The sequence below is a fragment of the Pongo pygmaeus genome, chromosome 7 (assembly GCF_028885625.2).
Source record: "Pongo pygmaeus isolate AG05252 chromosome 7, NHGRI_mPonPyg2-v2.0_pri, whole genome shotgun sequence".
NCBI lineage: Eukaryota > Metazoa > Chordata > Mammalia > Primates > Hominidae > Pongo > Pongo pygmaeus.
The window spans coordinates 154,326,905-154,344,079 of NC_072380.2; the positions used below are offsets into that span (position 1 = coordinate 154,326,905).

At 63.4% G+C, this 17,175-nt stretch overlaps 2 protein-coding genes across 18 annotated transcripts in view; one reads left to right on the top strand and one right to left on the bottom strand.

Annotated features, from left to right (window-relative positions):
- Positions 1 to 14,375, top strand: part of PTP4A3 (protein tyrosine phosphatase 4A3) — a 45,699-nt gene extending 31,324 nt beyond the window's left edge. For 2 of the 9 annotated variants that reach the window (XM_054498255.2, XM_054498256.2), the window contains exons 2-7: positions 4,543 to 4,846; positions 5,339 to 5,503; positions 8,307 to 8,399; positions 10,233 to 10,363; positions 11,046 to 11,120; positions 13,760 to 14,375. In XM_054498255.2, coding sequence (XP_054354230.1) covers positions 5,399 to 5,503; positions 8,307 to 8,399; positions 10,233 to 10,363; positions 11,046 to 11,120; positions 13,760 to 13,877 — 522 coding nt within the window. In that variant the 5' untranslated portion in view covers positions 4,543 to 4,846; positions 5,339 to 5,398 and the 3' untranslated portion in view covers positions 13,878 to 14,375. Of the gene's footprint in view, positions 1 to 1,023; positions 1,218 to 4,542; positions 5,504 to 8,306; positions 8,400 to 10,232; positions 10,364 to 11,045; positions 11,121 to 13,759 lie in introns of those variants that run through there. The other 7 variants (XM_054498257.2, XM_054498254.2, XM_054498258.2 and 4 more) reach the window with 7 other exon arrangements.
- A 925-nt stretch (positions 14,376 to 15,300) lies between these two features.
- The window catches only part of LOC129042357 (maestro heat-like repeat family member 5), a 78,885-nt gene continuing 77,010 nt past the window's right edge, over positions 15,301 to 17,175 (bottom strand). For 8 of the 9 annotated variants that reach the window (XM_054498246.2, XM_054498244.2, XM_054498250.2 and 5 more), the window contains one exon: positions 15,301 to 16,795. In XM_054498246.2, coding sequence (XP_054354221.2) covers positions 16,695 to 16,795 — 101 coding nt within the window. In that variant the 3' untranslated portion in view covers positions 15,301 to 16,694. The remainder of the gene's footprint in view (positions 16,796 to 17,175) is intronic. The other variant, XM_054498251.2, reaches the window with a different exon arrangement.

Consider the following 17,175-nt stretch of genomic DNA (forward strand, 5'->3'; position numbering starts at 1 on the left):
GCTGATGGTGATGCTGTCTGGAAGTGTGGGTGGGGAGAGCCTGGTGGGGGGAGGGGGGGTCGTGCTCTCAGCTGGGCCCCTTGATGACCTCAGATTGCAGGGACCAGGTTGAGAGCTGCAAGCAAGGCCACACCTCCAGGGACCCCGTGCTGGGGGTGCCACCCGTGCCCCTCCACCCTGCTCTGAGGGCCCTGGGTGGCCAGGGCGGGCACAGAGTGGGCGGTGATGCCAGCTGCACCCCTGGGGCTCATAGTCTGGGGAGCACATGAGTTCCCGGCACAGTGCTCCCAGGAGGCAGAGCCAGGAGTCGCAGGGAGGCCTTTGCTTGAGAGGGTCTGGGAGGGCTTCCTGGAAGAGGGGGCATCAGTGCCGAGCCTCGGAGTTTGTGGAGCCCGCCGCCTGGCTGAATCCTGCCTGCCGGTGTTACCTGTGTTCCTCGTTTCAGTGCCTCAGTTTCCTCACCAGTACGCTAGGGGAGACCAGCGTAGCCAGCCACAGCTGGGTCGTGAGGATTAAGTGAGGGGACAGCAGTGTCTGGCACACGGTGGGTGCTGAGTAAATACATGGAGGAGTGCCCGGGCGGTGGGCTGGTGAGCTGGGCAGGGGGTCTGAACTGGAGGGACTCGGGCGCCCTCCTCCTCAGGGTACAGGACAGCACCTGCACAGCGGGGCCGTATTTCCATTTCCAAAGCTGGGCGCGCTCCTTCCAGGCCTCCCCGCCAGGAGCGCGGCCCGGCGGCTCCTGCCCTCCGGACCCCCAGCCCACAGGCCCGTGCAGCCCCATGAGGGGGCCAGGGGGAGCTCCGAGGTTCTAGGGAGGGCGCGCACCGGGAGAGGGCGCTGGGCCGGCCGGCGGGAGGAAGGAGGGGTCCCGGGCGGCAGCGCCCCCGGCCCTCGCCGCGCCCTGCACTTCCCTTTCCTGGCCGGGCTTCCTCTTCCCCGCGCCCGCCCTGCGCGGCCCCTTTGTTTCCCGGGCAGGGCGCAGCTATATTTAGGCGGCAGGTGTGGGAGCCCCCGGCAGCCGGGTCGCCCGCCGGTCACGCCCCCCACGTGACGCCCGGGCGCTATAAATAGCCGCAGGCGGCGGTGGCGGCAGCGCCTGGAGCCGGCTCCGCGGCGGAGGGGCGGCGCCCCGACCCGGGCCCAGCACCGTGGGCACCGCCCGGCCGGCGCGTATGGAGGCGGCGGGACGCCTGCGGCGCGGGTGAGCCTGGCAGGTGGGGACGCGGCGGACCCAGGCCTTCCGGGACCCTAGCCCCGCCGTGGAGGAGGTGGCGCCCTCCGGAGGGCTGGGCGGGAGCCCCGCTGGCACCCAGGGAGGGGGCCGCGCCCCTTACCACGACCCCACCCGCGACTGGTTCCCCGGGACTCCCCAGAGCGCCCACCTCAGCCCTGACCGCGGCGCAGCCTTACTTCTCCTGAGACCCACTGAGCCGCGGGCCTCCAGCCTCCTCCCCCAAAATCACAGGGGGGGCCCTCTCCGAAGCAGAGGCTGGATTCAAACTTCTTAACCTGCTGTGCCATTGGGAAGGAGGGCGGTAACCTCTCTGAACCTCGATTTCCTCCTCTATACAGGGGGCTCCGTGTTATTCCTGCCTCCTAGACTTGAGCCAGAGAGAACCCAGTTAACTGGACGCCTGGTGTGGCCCTGGCGGAGAATGTCCTCCCTTTCCCTGGCTTGTTTCCTCATCTCGCAAACAGGGACAAGGATGGACTCTCCCTTAAAGGGTCTTGAGAAATAGCTGAGGGCTCTGGGCCTGCTGGCCCGAGGAGGCTGAGCCAGATCTTGGGAAGGGTTCTGCAGGGCTTGGTAGCAGGAGGGAAGGAGGGGCCACGGCTGCCAGTGGGTCCCCGTGCTGTGGGTCGCGGGCTTGGTGGGGGTGGTAGCGACACATGTAGGCAGGGGCAACCTGTCCCCATTTCGCAGATGGGAAGCCTGAGGCTTTGGCTTCAGGGAGTTCTCAGTGCCCATCCCTGGGGATCCTTAACCCTTGCTCTCAGGGTCCTACCCGGTGACCTCACTGGGGGCGTGTAGTTAGGGAGGGGTTTTCTCCCTTGGGGGACAGCCACCAGGCAGGGCAGAGCCACACAGTGGTGCCAGGGCATCATTGCTTTGCTCTCACCTTGGGCAGGGATAGGGGCCCTAGGCTGCAGAGACAAGTGGGGTGTGTGGCAAGACCCCAGCCCAGCCTGGTCCAGCCTCTCCCTGGACCCCTGACCCCATTCTAGCCTGGGCTGTGACCCCTGAGCGTAGCCCAGGCTAACCCCCTGATTCCGGCAGATGTGTGGCATCCTTAGGCCTTCAGTAGGGGGTAGTGTGGGGTGGTTCAGAGCCTCCTCCCTCCCAGTAGCCTGCAGCCCTGAGGACCTGTCCAGGGCCACTAGGCAGCAGGTCCAGGCCATGTGCTGGTGCCTGTGGGGTCTTCCCGGGTCCCTGGCAACTGTGGGTGTGAGGGGTTGGTCAGCCCCTCAGGGAGAGGCCCAATACTGTGGCTTCTCCGGTGCTTTTCCTCCTTTCTTTCTGTAAACATGAGCTCGGCTCCCACGTGCACACACACAGGGACATCCTGCTGCCCCAGGAGGGACCCAGGTATTTGTGAGCTGTTAGCATGCGGTGGCTTCCCTCACCCACACTCAGAGCCTGTGCTCCCTCCAGTTGGGCAAGGTGGGAGCTGGCGGGACCAGGGACAGGATCCTTGTCTCCACCTTTACCTCTTTCTGGGGGTCCCACCCCACCGCCTGTTTTTTTTTTTTTTTTTTTTTGAGACGGAGTTTTGCTCTTGTTGCCCAGGCTAGAGGGCAATGGAGCGATCTCGGCTCACTGCAACCTCTGCCTCCTGGGTTCAAGCAATTCTCCTGCCTCAGCCTCCCGAGTAGCTGGGATTACAGGCATGCACCAGCGTGCCTGGCTAATTTTTTTTATTTTTATTTTTAGTAGAGATGGGGTTTCTCCATGTTGATCAGGCTGGTCTCGAACTCCTGACCTCAGGTGATCCGCCCGCCTTGGCCTACCAAAGTGCTGGGATTACAGGAGTGAGCCACCGCGCCTGGCACCCACCGCCCATTTTAACCTTCCCAGAACCACGCAGTGGACAGAGCCTGAGGTGTGGCGCTGGCTGCCACCCAGGGTGTGGAGGGCAGGCAAGGAGGAGCCCACTGTCCCAGGTAGCCACCCTCTGAGTCCAGGGGCCCAGGCCTCAAGCCCTACCTGCACCTGGGCTAAAGCTGGTCCAAGGGCCCAGCCTGCCTGGTGGGCAGCTGGGAAGGAGGGGCTGGGGCTGGGGCAGGGGCACAGGTGAGAGGGGGTGGATTAGGGAATGGAGGGCTCTGCTGGGCGAGGGGCTCTGAAGTGCCTTTCCTTGGGTGGCAGGTAGTAGTGACAGGGCCGGGCTTGGGTTGAGTCTAGGGGGCTGGAGATTCTGCTAACAGCTGGGTCACAGCTGGGGCCAGCAGCACGGGGACCCTTCAGCAGCAGTGCCCAAGCACAGCTTGGGTCACTTGTGTCACCCCTCATCGTGCTAATGGGGTAACAAAGAGGCCGGCACCTTGCTCAAGGTCTCCCAGCCCTTCTGTAGAGAGGGAAGGGGGCTGCGTGCTCCTGGAACCCCTTTGCCCGGGAGCTTTGGGATCATGAGACTCAGCAAGGGAGAGAGGCAGGTGTGGAGGTGCCTTGGGTTGCTATGGCCCCCCTGCAGCCTCCCTCTTCAGGGCCCTGTCATGGTGTGAACCCGCTCCTGGCCACCTGTGCTGCCACCACCTTGGCATGTGTGCCTGATGGCTGGCCGATTGGCGTGGTCTGTCCCCGCCTCCCCGAGCTCCTGGAGGGGCAGAGTTGGCCTGTTTATCCCCGAGCCTGGCTGAGCCCTGTGTGAGCAGTGGAAACGCAGTGGCGGGGGGACACTGGTGGGCAGAGGGCTGCTGACAGGCAGGAGACTTTCTGCAGAAAGCAAGAGGCGATTAGCGTGGCCCACGGCCGCGTGTGGGGCCAGGCCCCTCACTTGCCTGTGCTGGCAGCACTGACCGAGTGCCTGGGCCCCGTTCCCTGAGGATGGGCCACCCAGAGATACCTGGGCTCAGACGCTCGCAGTGGCCAAGAATCGGAAGAGGAGAGGGCAGCTGTCCTGGGGTGGGGTTTCCGCAGAGCACAGCAGGTGGGCAGGGGCCAGGCTCAGGCTTCTTAGGGGAACTCAGCCTCTGTCCCCACAGAGGGACCTGTCATCTGTGTGCTGGGGTTCATCATGTCCTCGGGGGTATGTGTATCCCTGAAATCCCTGTCCCCCTCTGTCCTCCGTCATGCCCTGTTGGCTGTGTGGTGGCTGCCCTGTCGCCTCCAGGCCCTGGGTCAGTCCTGGCAGGAGCAGTGCTTCCTTGTGCTCCCACATAAGGAAACAGACCCAAGAGGGTCATTCTCTCAGCATGGTCAGGAGGAGGGCTCTGGGAGTGTCGCCTGTGACTGTGGGCTCAGGGCAGGCATGAACCCCTCGTGGGAGGCAGGGCCCCCTGCGACCCTTTTCTATTCATTTTCTTCATCTTTCCCCCCAGGTGCTGTGTGCTGCAGACCCGCCTGGGGTTCATGGAGTGGGCCACGGGGCCCAGCCCTGAGCACTGCTGCACTGAGGGTCACTGCGCCTGCTGCTGAGGGGTCCCCGCGCCGCTGGCTCTCACCATTGCCCTCGCCTGCCGATGGCCTCTGCTGCCCAGCCTGGGGCCAGCTCTACCGCCTGAGCCCCCTGCCCCACTCCAGGACTCACCGTACCCCGATGGGGTAACGTGACACAGGCCCCGCACGTCAGAGGCTGCTGTCCCCACGGCTGCTGCCCGTGACCCCGGGCCCAAGGCTGCTGGAGTTGGTTCAGTTCAAGTTCATTCTTCCTCTGGCCCTTGGGGGCTTGGGGCCCACCTCTGAGTGAAGGGGGCTGTCTGCCCATCCACCGATGCGGAGAGGGCGCCCCCAGCGTGGGGTCCAGCTCTGGACACTGCTTGGCGGCCGGGTTCACTTTGGGTTTTTAAGTTTTCTTTGCTGAGCTGTTTTGGTTGTTCTTTTTATTTTTTGCCTCTTTATGACTATCCAGCTCTGAGAGACGGGAGTTTGGAGTTGCCCGCTTTACTTTGGTTGGGTGGGGGGGGGGGGGGGCGGGCTGTTTTGTTCCTTTTCTTTTTTAAGAGTTGGGTTTTCTTTTTTAATTATCCAAACACTGGGCAGCTTCCTCCCCCACACCCAAGTATTTGCACAATATTTGTGCGGGGTATGGGGGTGGGTTTTTAAATCTCATTTCTCTTGGACAAGCACAGGGATCTCGTTCTCCTCATTTTTTGGGGGTGTGTGGGGACTTCTCAGGTCGTGTCCCCAGCCTTCTCTGTAGCCCCTTCTGCCCTGCCGGGCCTATCGGGAGGCGCCATGGCTCGGATGAACCGCCCGGCCCCAGTGGAGGTGAGCTACAAACACATGCGCTTCCTCATCACCCACAACCCCACCAACGCCACGCTCAGCACCTTCATTGAGGTGAGTGGAGACGGAGGCGTGGCAGACAGGTGGCCCAGGTGTCTGGGAAGCCCGGCTGAGCTGCCCTCAGGCCTCCCAAGAGGGGTCCCCCGCCCTGGCTGGCCAGACAGGGCTCACAGCCTTGGAGCAAAGCCCAGTCTGCCTGTTACAGGATCCTGGAGGAGGGACATGGGGGTGCCCTGGGGGTTGGGGGTGAGGGTGTTGGGGGATCAGCTGGGTCCCTTGGGAGGCCTGCAGGGGGCTGGCATGTGATAGGAGGGACTCCACGCCATGTGGATAGAGGCAGGGGGTGAGGCGGGGGGATACATGGACCAGGCTCTGCGTGCTCAGCCGTGGCCTGGGCTGGGGCCCTCCCGAGCCCTTTGCTGTCCTTTTGACCTCTATGTAGAGGCTGAGCGGGCAGGAGGTGCCTTGGTATGAGAAGTGGCTGCTTAATGGGGAAACAGGCAGAGGGGGGACAGGTATGCAGGTTGGCTCTGTGGCTAGCCCAGGCCTCCAGACGTTGCTGGGCTCTGGATGAGGCCTCAGGTTAGACCAGGCTGGACTTAGGGGCTTCAGGGCCCAGATCTCTGTGTGAGGAGGGACTGAGCAAGGGTCAGCGCTGACTACAGGAGGGAGGGACTGCTGTCCCCTGGAGAGTCAGCCGAGATGCCTACCACTGGCAACCCTGGCAGATGGGACCAGATGCGTTTACAGAAGCTTTCTTGGGAGTGGAGTGTGGAGCGACCTGCATGGCCTCCTGGAGGAGCCTGGCCTCTGCAGAACACCCTGCTGTTTGCAGGCCTGGGGCCGTTTGCAGAGTCTGCAGCGGTGTGCGGGGCAGTTGACAGAGCCTCTGACTGTGCCAGGCTGAGTCAGAGGCTGCAGCGGTGCGCGGGGTCATTTACGGCTGAGTCCTTTCCCCTGTGACATGAGATAAGACATCATGGTCTTATCATCATGAAACAGGGATTTGGGCGTGAGAGGGCATTGAGAACTGTAGAGCAGCAGGCGGCATTGGGCACCCTGCCATCAGGGAGCCTGGACCCTGGACACTGAGCCAGGCGCCCTGAAGAAGATGGCTGTCCCTCTCACAGCTGAGACCTTTGAGATGACAGCAGGATCTACAGAAAGATTGGTGAGAACAGCATGTTGAGTGGCCAGGGTGAGGCCTCAGAATATGACTGGGATCAGGGTTAAGCCTGTAACCAAGGTCAGGTCTCAGTGTGTGACCAAGGTTGGGGCTCAGTGTTTGACCAGGATCAGGGCTCTGTGTGACCAGGGTCAGGGTTCGGTGTGTGTCTGGGATCAGGGCTCAATGTGTGACCAGGGTCGAGGCTCAGTGTGTGTCCGGGATCAGGGCTCAGTGTGTGATCAAGGTTGGGACTCAGTGTGTGTCCAGGATCAGCGCTCAGTATGTGACCAAGGTTGGGGCTCAGTGTGTGACCAGGATCAGGGTTTGGTGTGTGTCTGGGATCAGGGCTCAGTATGTGACCAGGGTCGAAGCTCAGTGTGTGTCCGAGATCAGGGTTCAGTGTGTGACCAGGATTGGGGCTTAGTAGGTGAGCAGGGTTAGGGAGGGCTCATCCTGTGACCAGGGTTAACGCTTAGTGTCTGACCAGGATCAGGGCTCAGTGTGTGACCCAGATGAAGGCTCGGTGTGTGACCAGGATCAGGGCTCAATGTGTGACCAGGGTTGGGGCTTAGCATGTGACCAGGATTAGGGCTCAGAGGTGTGTGACTATCAAGGCTCAGGACGTGACCAGGATCAGGGCTCAGTGGGTGACCAGGATCAGGAAGGGCTCAGCCTGTGACCAGGGTCAGGGCTGAGCCCTGGGCTGGGTGGCCATTCCCTCTGCTGAGAGTGCAGAGGGCCTCTGAGGTACCCCATGGCCACAGAGCCCAGCACCCTGCCTGCTCCCTGCATTCTCAGATAGTTGGGTGCTGGCCTCTCTGTGTTCCAGGTCCCTGTCCTGTGACCAGCAAGACCCAGCGGCTGATTCCTCACCCCTCCCAAAATAGCTACGAGAGCAGGTGGGGTGGGAACAGCCCCCGCACGTGACCCCCATGGAGTGGATCCCCCACAGTGGGGGTATAAATATCGGCCTGGCTGTGAACTACCACGACCTTTTCCCTGGTCGTGTGGGGCTTCCCTGCTGGCGTACAGGGCCCAGCTCCCTCCTGGCTGCCATCTGAGCGGTGCCCACCCTGCCTGCTCTGAGGCGCCCCAGCTGATGCCTGCCCCTCTTAGACCCCAAAGACTGGACCCATCCCTGTGGCTCAGCTGTCACTGTTCGGATGCAGGAGCTCACACGTGGGCTGGGGAGTCCAGTTCCTGCTGCGGGGACCCAGTAGCCTTTCTGGAAGAAATGTCCTGGCTGGTAGATCTGGGGTCCTGAGCACCCCAGAGGAGGGAGTGGTGTGCTGGGCAGCTGGAGACCCAGCTGCCAGTTACCGTGAATGTAGGTGGGGACACCTTTGCCTCTGCTGGGTGGCCCAAGGGACCTAGTACAGGCTCTTCCATACCCAGACACCACCTCGACCAGTAGTGGAGCCTGAAGTCTGCTCTTGGTGGGCCTCATTGCATCAGGGTCTGCCTGGCTGGAGGGTGACCTGCCCTTCCCTGGGGGCTTCAGAGGCCACGACCCTGCCCCAGGGGACTGAGGGGACAAGGTTCCACCCCGAGAGGTCTGAGGGGACATGTCCAAGTCCTGGGTGACTGTGGGGGACACAGCTGTGCCCTGGGAGCCCTGGTGAATGGGTCCTGCCCCCTGAGCCCTGCAGCCCCAGCCCAGCCCTGCCTCCTCCGTCCTCCCACCCCCAGGACCTGAAGAAGTACGGGGCTACCACCGTGGTGCGCGTGTGTGAAGTGACCTATGACAAAACACCGCTGGAGAAGGACGGCATCACTGTTGTGGTGAGGCGCGCGCCACGGGGACCCTAGTCACTGCTGCCACCGGGGGAGGGTGGGGCGGGGGGCTCTGGGCCTGCGCAGAGGGTTTGGTGCCCCTCCAGTGGCAGCCCTGGGCATGTCTGTGCCTGGGCCACGTGCGTGTCTGGGTACATTGAGGGAAGGCCAGGGTGTTGGACCGTGTGACCTCAAGAAAGTCACCCTTGTGCACCCGTCTTTCTGTCTCTAGGGTGGGCCAGCCTGGCTCGCCAGGCAGGGGTGGCACATGGTTGGTGCATCGGCGAAGGTGGCGGGTGGGCTCCTCCGCCTGTCTCAGGCCCTCCTCTGGGCCTATCTTGGGTGCATCTCAGTATCGCTGCCTGGGTGGCTGGGGCCCTGTTGCCAGGCAGCAGGCTCCTGGGGAGGACCCTTGGGCAGTTTCCTCGGCTCCTTTGGCCCTGGGGACCCAGGTCTGGGCCGGGGGTGGGGCGGTTCTGCTGCCATATCCTTGGGGGGTGGTTCACAGCAGCCGCAATCCTTGGCGGGTGGTTCACAGCAGCCGCAGGCCCAGAGCCAGACCCGGGGGGTCCACCCCCGGCCCGGTGGATGACTGCCCCCCGGTGCAGGCCCGCCCAGCTGCGCCTGGGCCTCAGTCTCCTCAGTGCGGAGCACCCCTCAGTCACTGCTTTTCATCCCAGGACTCTGCTTTTGGCTGGGGTTGCAGTTTTGTGACCTCAGCTTGGCGGTTTGAAATGGTGGCAGCGCTGGTGGTTTGGGGTCAGACAGGCCTTGGGCTGCATCCCGCCTCTGCCCTCCTCAGCCTTGCGACCCTGCAGGTCACTCCGAGCTTTGGGTTCCTCACCTCAAAGAGAGGCTGCTTGGAAGAATGGGAGGCAAAGGCGTGTCCCCGCTTCTCGCATGGGGTGCGGCCACACCCTCCCTCTCCTTCCACAGTAGCGGGAGGGATTGGGGTCAGATGTAAGTAGCCGTGCATACCAGTTGTCTCTAGGAGTTGCCCTGCCTGGAGGCTGGGGAGGGGTGAGATGCCCCCAAGGGCTGTGTGTCTGCCTCAGTGGGCCCAGCGGGCTCTCCCTGGCACCAGACAGCCCCATGCGTGGCATAGTCCCGCGGCCCTGCATGAACCCGCCTTCCCAAGACTGAAACGTGTCCATTCCTACTGCAGCGCCCTGGCCCGGGCCCTCCCCTAGGAAGACTCACGTTGCCCACTGATCCAGGGCGCTGGGGGATGGGACAGTGGGAAGCGCAGGTCATCTTCCAAGACCAAATTAACCTCCAGGAACAATGGGCCGGGGCCCGGTGGAACCGCCTGTTTTGTGTCTTGCCCTTGGAAATGTGGGGCCTGTCTCACCCCACAGCCCTGTCTTCAGTCCTTCCTGGCACCTGGTCTGTGTGTGGCATATGCCAGCCATCTTTGCATGCCACCACAGGGGATGAGACCCCTTGCACCAGCCGACCCAAAACCTCTCAGGCTGCCACCGGCACACAGGCGTGAGGGATTGTGACCCCAGAACCAGAGCTCGTGCTGACAGGTGTGGGGATTAGGATTTGTGCGACTCCTGAGCAGGCTCTACTCGGAAAGGGGTGGGGTGGTCCAGGAAGGCTTCCTGGAGGAGGGGACAGCTGCAGTGTATGGGGAATGATGAGGAGTCTGAAGCACTCACCGTGGGGTGCTCATGGCCAAGCTGTGCCCCTCCTGTGTGCCCTCTGGGTCTGCTGCCCCCACCCTAGCGGGCTCCTGGCACCCTCTGCCTCTCAGAGCTCCCTGTCCTCGCCTGAGCCCCAGGGCCGCCTCTCCACCCTCCCTCAGCTGGGGGTCCTCATGTCTGCTTTCCTCCGCAGGACTGGCCGTTTGACGACGGGGCGCCCCCGCCCGGCAAGGTAGTGGACGACTGGCTGAGCCTGGTGAAGGCCAAGTTCTGTGAGGCCCCCGGCAGCTGCGTGGCTGTGCACTGCGTGGCGGGCCTGGGCCGGTGAGTGTCGGGGCGGGGTGCGGCTCTTCGTGTCGGGTGGTTGGGCATCTCGTGGTCTGACAGCCTCGCTTTTGGATGTGGGTCTTGAACACATTTCCACGCGACCTTTCCAGGAGGCCCGTGCCCGTAGTGCTGGGGCTCCCAGACTGGTCCTCTCCCAGCATCACAGAGAGGAAGTGTTTCCCAAAGTCTAACCCAGCTTCTTCCTGCTGTGGTTGAAACCATCCCAACGTCTTGTGCAGGAAAGGGCTGCCGTCCCCCTCTCCAGACACAAAGATTCCCCCACACACAGCTGGGGTCCTCAGACCCCCTGCTGGGAGGACGGGAGGAAGAATGGCAGCTGGGATCGGATGACATGACCAGTGGGACACACCCATCTGCAGAGGGGAACCCAGGCGAGCAGAGTTGATAGCAGGCATGGATCCGGCTCTTAGCACTTCATCCGCGAGCCCTTATTTAACCCTCCACCAGCAGATCACAGAGAGGTTGCCTAGGAGGGAGCCAGGATTTAGACCCAGTGCTCAGGCTGGGCTGTGAGGCCTGTGGCCTCCATGGGGGAGCTTCAGGCAGGGGGGAGTCTGGGTCCCTTGGGCCCCCGTGCCCTGCGTCTTCAGCAGGTGCCCTGCCAAGGGGACAGGGGCGCACAGGCTCCGATGACCCCAGCCCTGCTGTTTGCCCCCAGGGCTCCAGTCCTTGTGGCGCTGGCCCTTATTGAGAGCGGGATGAAGTACGAGGACGCCATCCAGTTCATCCGCCAGTGAGTGGCCCTGGTGGTGGGGTGGGCTGTGAGCGCTGGGGGAGGGGAGATCCGGCTGCTCACGAAGGGCAGCAGCGTTGGCTGTGTGGTTCCGTCGCCCTGAGGCTGCATCGATCAGCACAAGCTGGGCCTTGCTGCAGAAACGGGGAAGCCCGAGGTGTTTCTGATGGGCGGGGACAGCAGCCCCCGAGTGACCATGCAGCCACTCATGGACACAGCGAGGCCACCCGCCACGCCGTCCTGCCCGCCCTCCACAGACAGAGCTCCTTCTGTCCCAGCCATCCTGACGGGGGTGGAAGGACCCCCAGAGCCAGCCAGTTCAGTCCCTCCATGAAAAGCTAGAACCTGAAACCCCACACCACACCGTGTCCACCCCCAGGGACGCTGACACTGGGCTAGTGTCTCAGGGCTGCTCTGAGTCTAGCTGCTCACCACCCCTCCCCCCAACCCCGAGCTCTCCAGCTCAGCCCCTGCCCACCCTCGGAGGCTTCCAGGCCAGCTCGCCTGCCCCATCCCTGTCACTTGGTGGCCTCCCTGGGGAGGGCTGCCATCTGCCCACTGCCCAGGGGGTCCTGGGGGAGTCTGGCCAGGACAGCAGGACCAACTCTGGAGGAACGGATGCGGCACCTGAAGCCTGCCCCTGCCCAGCCCACCATGTGTGTGCCTGTGAGTGTGACACACCCATGGTACTCCACGGACAGGCTTGACTGGCGGGGCCATCTCTTCCTCCCAGAGGCAGGCTTGTTTCCAGCCATGCCAGCTGGCCCTGTGGGTCTGTGCGAGAGCGTGGCCCGCCCTGTGGGTCTGTGCGAGAGTGTGGCCCACCCTGTGGGTCTGTGCGTGAGCGTGGCCCGCCCTGTGGGTCTGTGTGAGAGCGTGGCCCGCCCTGTGGGTCTGTGCGTGAGCGTGGCCCACCCTGTGGGTCTGTGCGAGAGCGTGTTCTGCAGGTGCTCGGGTCTCCCTGGGGACCCTGGGATGTGCACGCTCACACACAGACATGCATGGGGGTCATACAGGCACACATTCACACACAAGCACCTGTGTGCACACACAGACCCAGACATACGTAGGCACACACTTACGTACAGGCAGGTGTGTGAACACAGGCACATACAGACAAGTGGGTGTTTGCACACATGGACACGCATGGATGCACTCAGGCACGTACACACGTGTGCACTCATACATGACACGCACTCTCACACATGGGGGTGCACACAGGCGAGCGCCTTCCCCAGGCCCTCTCCCTACCCAACGTCTCACCGAGCAAGGGCTTGTCTCCCTTGTGGCTTTTGCTGTGTGCCTGCCCGCACCTGAGGCTGCGCTGGTCAGGACAGATTGGGCCATGCTGAGAAACAGCCAGGCCTGAACCCCAACGACTCAGAACAGCATGGGCATTTCTTGCCCCTGTTGCGTGTCTGTTGGTGGGGGCCCTGCGCAGAGGCCTGGCTGAGGGCTGCGCCTTCCCCAGCGTGCCGATTGCTGGGCAGAGGAAGCGAGCATGGTGGAGCCACACGGGGCACCTGCAGCTTTGCTGGGCAGAGACTCCTCGTGCTACTGCCGCTCCCACTTCCTTGGCCAGGGCCAGCCTGTGGCCACGCCTGAGGTCATGGCAGGTGGGGATGGATGAGCCTCCAGAGGCACTGGGTGGGCAGCCCCCGCCCCCCAACGCCTGTCACCTCAGGGCCTCTCAGGTGTGACTGCAGCATCCTCTCCAGGAAGTCTTCCTGTCCACCCCAGCCAGGTACATGTGGTCAAGGACCACGTGGCGGGGGCAGGGTGAGCGCACAGCCCAGGTCCCTGCTGTAAGGACCAGGTGGCGGGGACAGGGTGAGCACATGGCCCAGGTCCCCGCTGTAAGGACGAGGTGGCGGGGACAGGGTGAGCACATGGCCCAGGTCCCCGCTGTAAGGACGAGGTGGCGGGGACAGGGTGAGCATACAGACCAGGTCCCCGCTGTAAGGACGAGGTGGCGGGGACAGGGTGAACATACAGACCAGGTTTCCGCTGTAAGGACGAGGTGGCGGGGTCAGGGTGAGCACATGGCCCAGGTCCCCGCTTGTAAGGATGAGGTGGCGGGGACAGGGTGAGCATACAGACCAGGTCCCCGCTGTAAGGACGAGGTGGCAGGGACAGGGTGAGCATACAGAGCAGGTTTCCGCTGTAAGGACCAGGTGGTAGGGATGGTGGGGACAGGGTGGCCATGCAGCCCAGGTACCTGCTGTAAGGAAAGGTCATGCAGCTGGGCTGGAATTCTGGGCTCAGCCCCTCCCTTACTCACAGGCCCCCCCTTCCTGCATGGTGGAGGTGCCCAGGCACCACCCTTGTTGCCTGCTCATGGCCTTGGGGTGGGTCCTATCCAGCTGGGGAAGCCTGGGCGCCGTAGGGAGCCCAGAGTCAGCCTGGAGGAGGTGGTACTTTGGTGAGTTTGGAAGGCAAGCAGGGGTGAGCTGCAGGGGGCCAGGAAAGGGTGACTGACTCTGGGAGCAGCCGTGCCAAGGCCCTGGGATAGGAGGGGCTTGGCCAGCCTCAAGGCCTTACTCTAGCCCACTGCACTCTCAGCTTCCAGCTCCCTGGGGCAGGTGAGGTGGCCAAGCTAGGGCCTTGGATGATCCCTGTTCCTGTCCCCCTCTTCCCAGGAAGCGCCGCGGAGCCATCAACAGCAAGCAGCTCACCTACCTGGAGAAATACCGGCCCAAACAGAGGCTGCGGTTCAAAGACCCGCACACGCACAAGACCCGGTGCTGCGTCATGTAGCTCAGGACCTTGGCTGGGCCTGGTCGTCATGTAGGTCAGGACCTTGGCTGGACCTGGTGGCCCTGCCCAGCCCTGCTCTGCCCAGCCCAGCCCAGCCCAGCCCAGCAGGGGCTCCAGGCCTTGGCTGGCCCCACATCGCCTTTTCCTCCCCGACTCCTCCGTGCACTTGTGTCCGAGGAGCCCCTCGGGCCCCGTGTGGCCTCTGGGCCCTTTCTCCTTTCTCTGCCGCTCCCTCTGGCGGCGCTGGCCGTGGCTCTGTCTCTCCGAGGTGGGTCGGGCGCCCTCTTCCCTGGACCCCCTGCCCGCCCCCTCCCACACCAGCCAGGCCGGTCTCCTCTAGCCTGTTTGTTGCGGGGTGGGGATATATTTTGTAACCACCGGGCCCCCAGCCCCTCTTCTGCGACCCCTTGCCCTGACCTGTTCTCGGCACCTTAAATTATTAGACCCCGGGGCAGTCAGGTGCTCCGGACACTCGAAGGCAATAAAACAGGAGCCGTGGCTGTGTGTGTGGAGTGGGCTGCAGCGTCAGGCGGGGCGGGCCGGTGGCCTGGGGGCCCCAGAGCCGCTGTCTGGATGCTGGGCTGCTGCCCAGGATGGGGCTCCCGCGTGCTCTTGCGCTACCCTCTGGTGGCCGCTCTGGGTCCTTGCACCCTGACCAGGGGCCGGCTTGCCCTGTCCTGTCCTGATACTGAGGCGGGAGCCCTGCCTTGGCCAGGGTGGCCATGTTGACGGTTCTTGGGACTGTGACATTGGAAGGCGAGGCAGGTCACCAGCACTGTCCTCTGCAGGATGGGCTGGGATTCATTTGGCAGCTCCTCAGGGCCTGTGTCCGGCGGGTTGGTCCCTGTGCTGCCCAAACTAGGTGTCCACATTTCAGGCTCTGAGGTGCAGAGAAGTGGGCAGGTGGTGGCTTGGGTGGAGGAAGGCACCATCCATCAGCCCAGGGAGGGAGGGTACCGCCTGGGCACCTGGGGCTGAATGTGAGAGGCCTGGACCAGGGCCCGCCGGAGGGCGTGGACTGGATGCTCATGTGTTCCTGGGTGCAGTGTCTGTGTTGGGGGCTGGCCCCACCCTAGGCCGGGGTGCATGGAGAGCATGGCCCCAGCTGGGAGGAAGGTGGGCCTAGGGCTGGCTCCAGGGTGTGGAGAGCCTGGGAGTGGTCTCTGTCCTGGGGCCCCAGGAGGTTCCAGCAAGGAGCGACTGGGGCAGGTGCTGGAGGAGGTCAGTGGACAAGATGGGGAGATGTGGAAACCCCAAAAGCCCCTTCTCAGGCAGCCCTGCCCCCAAGACCAACAAATGGCTAAGGGGGCCGCAGACCTGGCTCCCCCAGCTGCTGCGTGGAGAAAGGGCAACAGCTGTCCCGGATGGTTACTCTCTCCTTTCCTCAAACACATTTGGAACTCAAGTAAATCCGATGCATGTTGGGTGAAGTTTGCTGTATTTTTTCAATCCACCAGCCAAGTTTTGGGGTCACCTCTGCTGGCCCTGTGTAGTCATGTCCCTGCCCCAAGAGGCTCACAGTCTAGCAGGGTTGGGGGGAAGACAGGCTGGTAAGCCTCCCAGTTACAGCTAGGGGTGCTCCACCTCGGGGGGCGGCAGGGGGACAGGGGGCATGGAGGTGGGGCCTTGGGGTGCTGCACCTTGGGGAGACTGAGGGACAGGGTGCATGGAGGCAGGGCCTCAGGTGCTCCACCTTGCGGGGGGGCGGGGGAATGGGGGCATGGAGGCGGGGCCTTCGTGTGCTCCACCTTGTTAGGGGGCAGGGGGACAGGGGTTGTGGAGGCAGGGCCTGGGGAGGCACAGTGCAGAGTACCAGGTCAGGAGGTGGGGGAGATGCCCCAGGTGGAAGGACCGCCTGAGCTGAGTGTGGAGTGGGGGTCAGCGCTGGTCAGGAGGGGAAAGGGGGTGCAGTCTGGATCACCCCATTGGTGGGATGGTGGCTGGCCTGGCAGGATCCCGAGACACATGCAGCAGGGGATGAGACCCCAGGCAGAGCTCTGCAGGGAGGGGCTCTCCAGGAGCTGTGTGGACCCCAGGCCAGGCGGAAACCCAGGCCGAGGCCGAAGGTTGGGCAGGTCCCTTGGTGGCTCTCTGGGAGTCCAGGGTACCTGCCTCTGGACTCATCCCTCCAAGGGTCTCGGGAGAAAGGTCTTACTGCCCATTTTACAGATGGAACAGCTGAGCATCAGAGAGCCAAGACTCCTGCCTCAGGCCACAGTGTGTCCAGGGTGGGTCTGGCTGGTTCTGCTGCTGGCCCTGAATGGACTGAGAAGGATGTTGGTGGGGGTGGAGGGAGACGCTGGGGGCCGGAAGCTGGGGGTCCCGACTGAGGGGACCCCATCCCACCGTCAGCCCCCAGCCACTGTGGCGCACCAAGCTGGAGACAACTGAAGATTGAGCGGCCACCCTGGGTGGAGTCTGCCCTTGATTCGAGTGTCTGCCCAGCCCCCAGGACCCTGGGACCCTGGCAGGCTGTGGCTTGGGCTCAGGCCCTAATCAAGGTGGCCCTGTCTCCAGGAGTGGACAGGTGTCCACCTGCAGGGCCTTCACAGACTTCACAGTTTGTCTCTGTCTCCTGGGCCTGACCCTGAGTTTGTCCCCAAGTCCTGCCAGTGTCTGCTGGGGCTTGGCTTGGTCACAGCAGAGGGGCCTGTGGTGGGCAGGGAGCTGACACGCATAACGCTTCTTTGTTGAATCTAGATTTTTCTTTCAAATGGAAAAACGTTATGCAACCAAGCTCTGTGGGGGGGCGGATGGGGCAGGGCTGACCAGGTGGACGCAGGGGAGGGGAAGATGGTGGGGGAGGATGGCTGGAGGTCACTGCTTGGGTCTGGCCGACACCTTGTGGAGGAAGGAGAGCTGGCTGGTGGCGAATTCCCGGATGCTGGGCTCAGGGTCACTTTTGAGATGTTCAAAAGCTCCAGAAGAGAAGGAGCAGGTCAGAGGTGACCCCAGTCCAGGAGCAGCCCCTTTACTCCAGCCCAGGTGTGGGTGGGGGGGGGCAGCTCAGACTCCACCTCCTGTGACTCCAGGCCTGGGATGCTTCCCTCCACCATTCACCCACCACCCCCATTCCCCGGCCCCTTGTTCTGTTGGTGCCATGAGGCAGCTGTGGAATGAGTGTGAGCCCCAGGCCCCAGGTGCCCTGATGGGGGCCTGGGGAGGGGAAGGGTCAACCTCAGCCTCCAGACATGAAGGTGGGATGGGGGCTGGGCGCTGCTCAGGGGGCCTGTGTCTTTGTCCTGATGCTGATGCTGGGTACGGGGAGCAGGGGGGGTTACCCTCTGTGGCCTCAGTC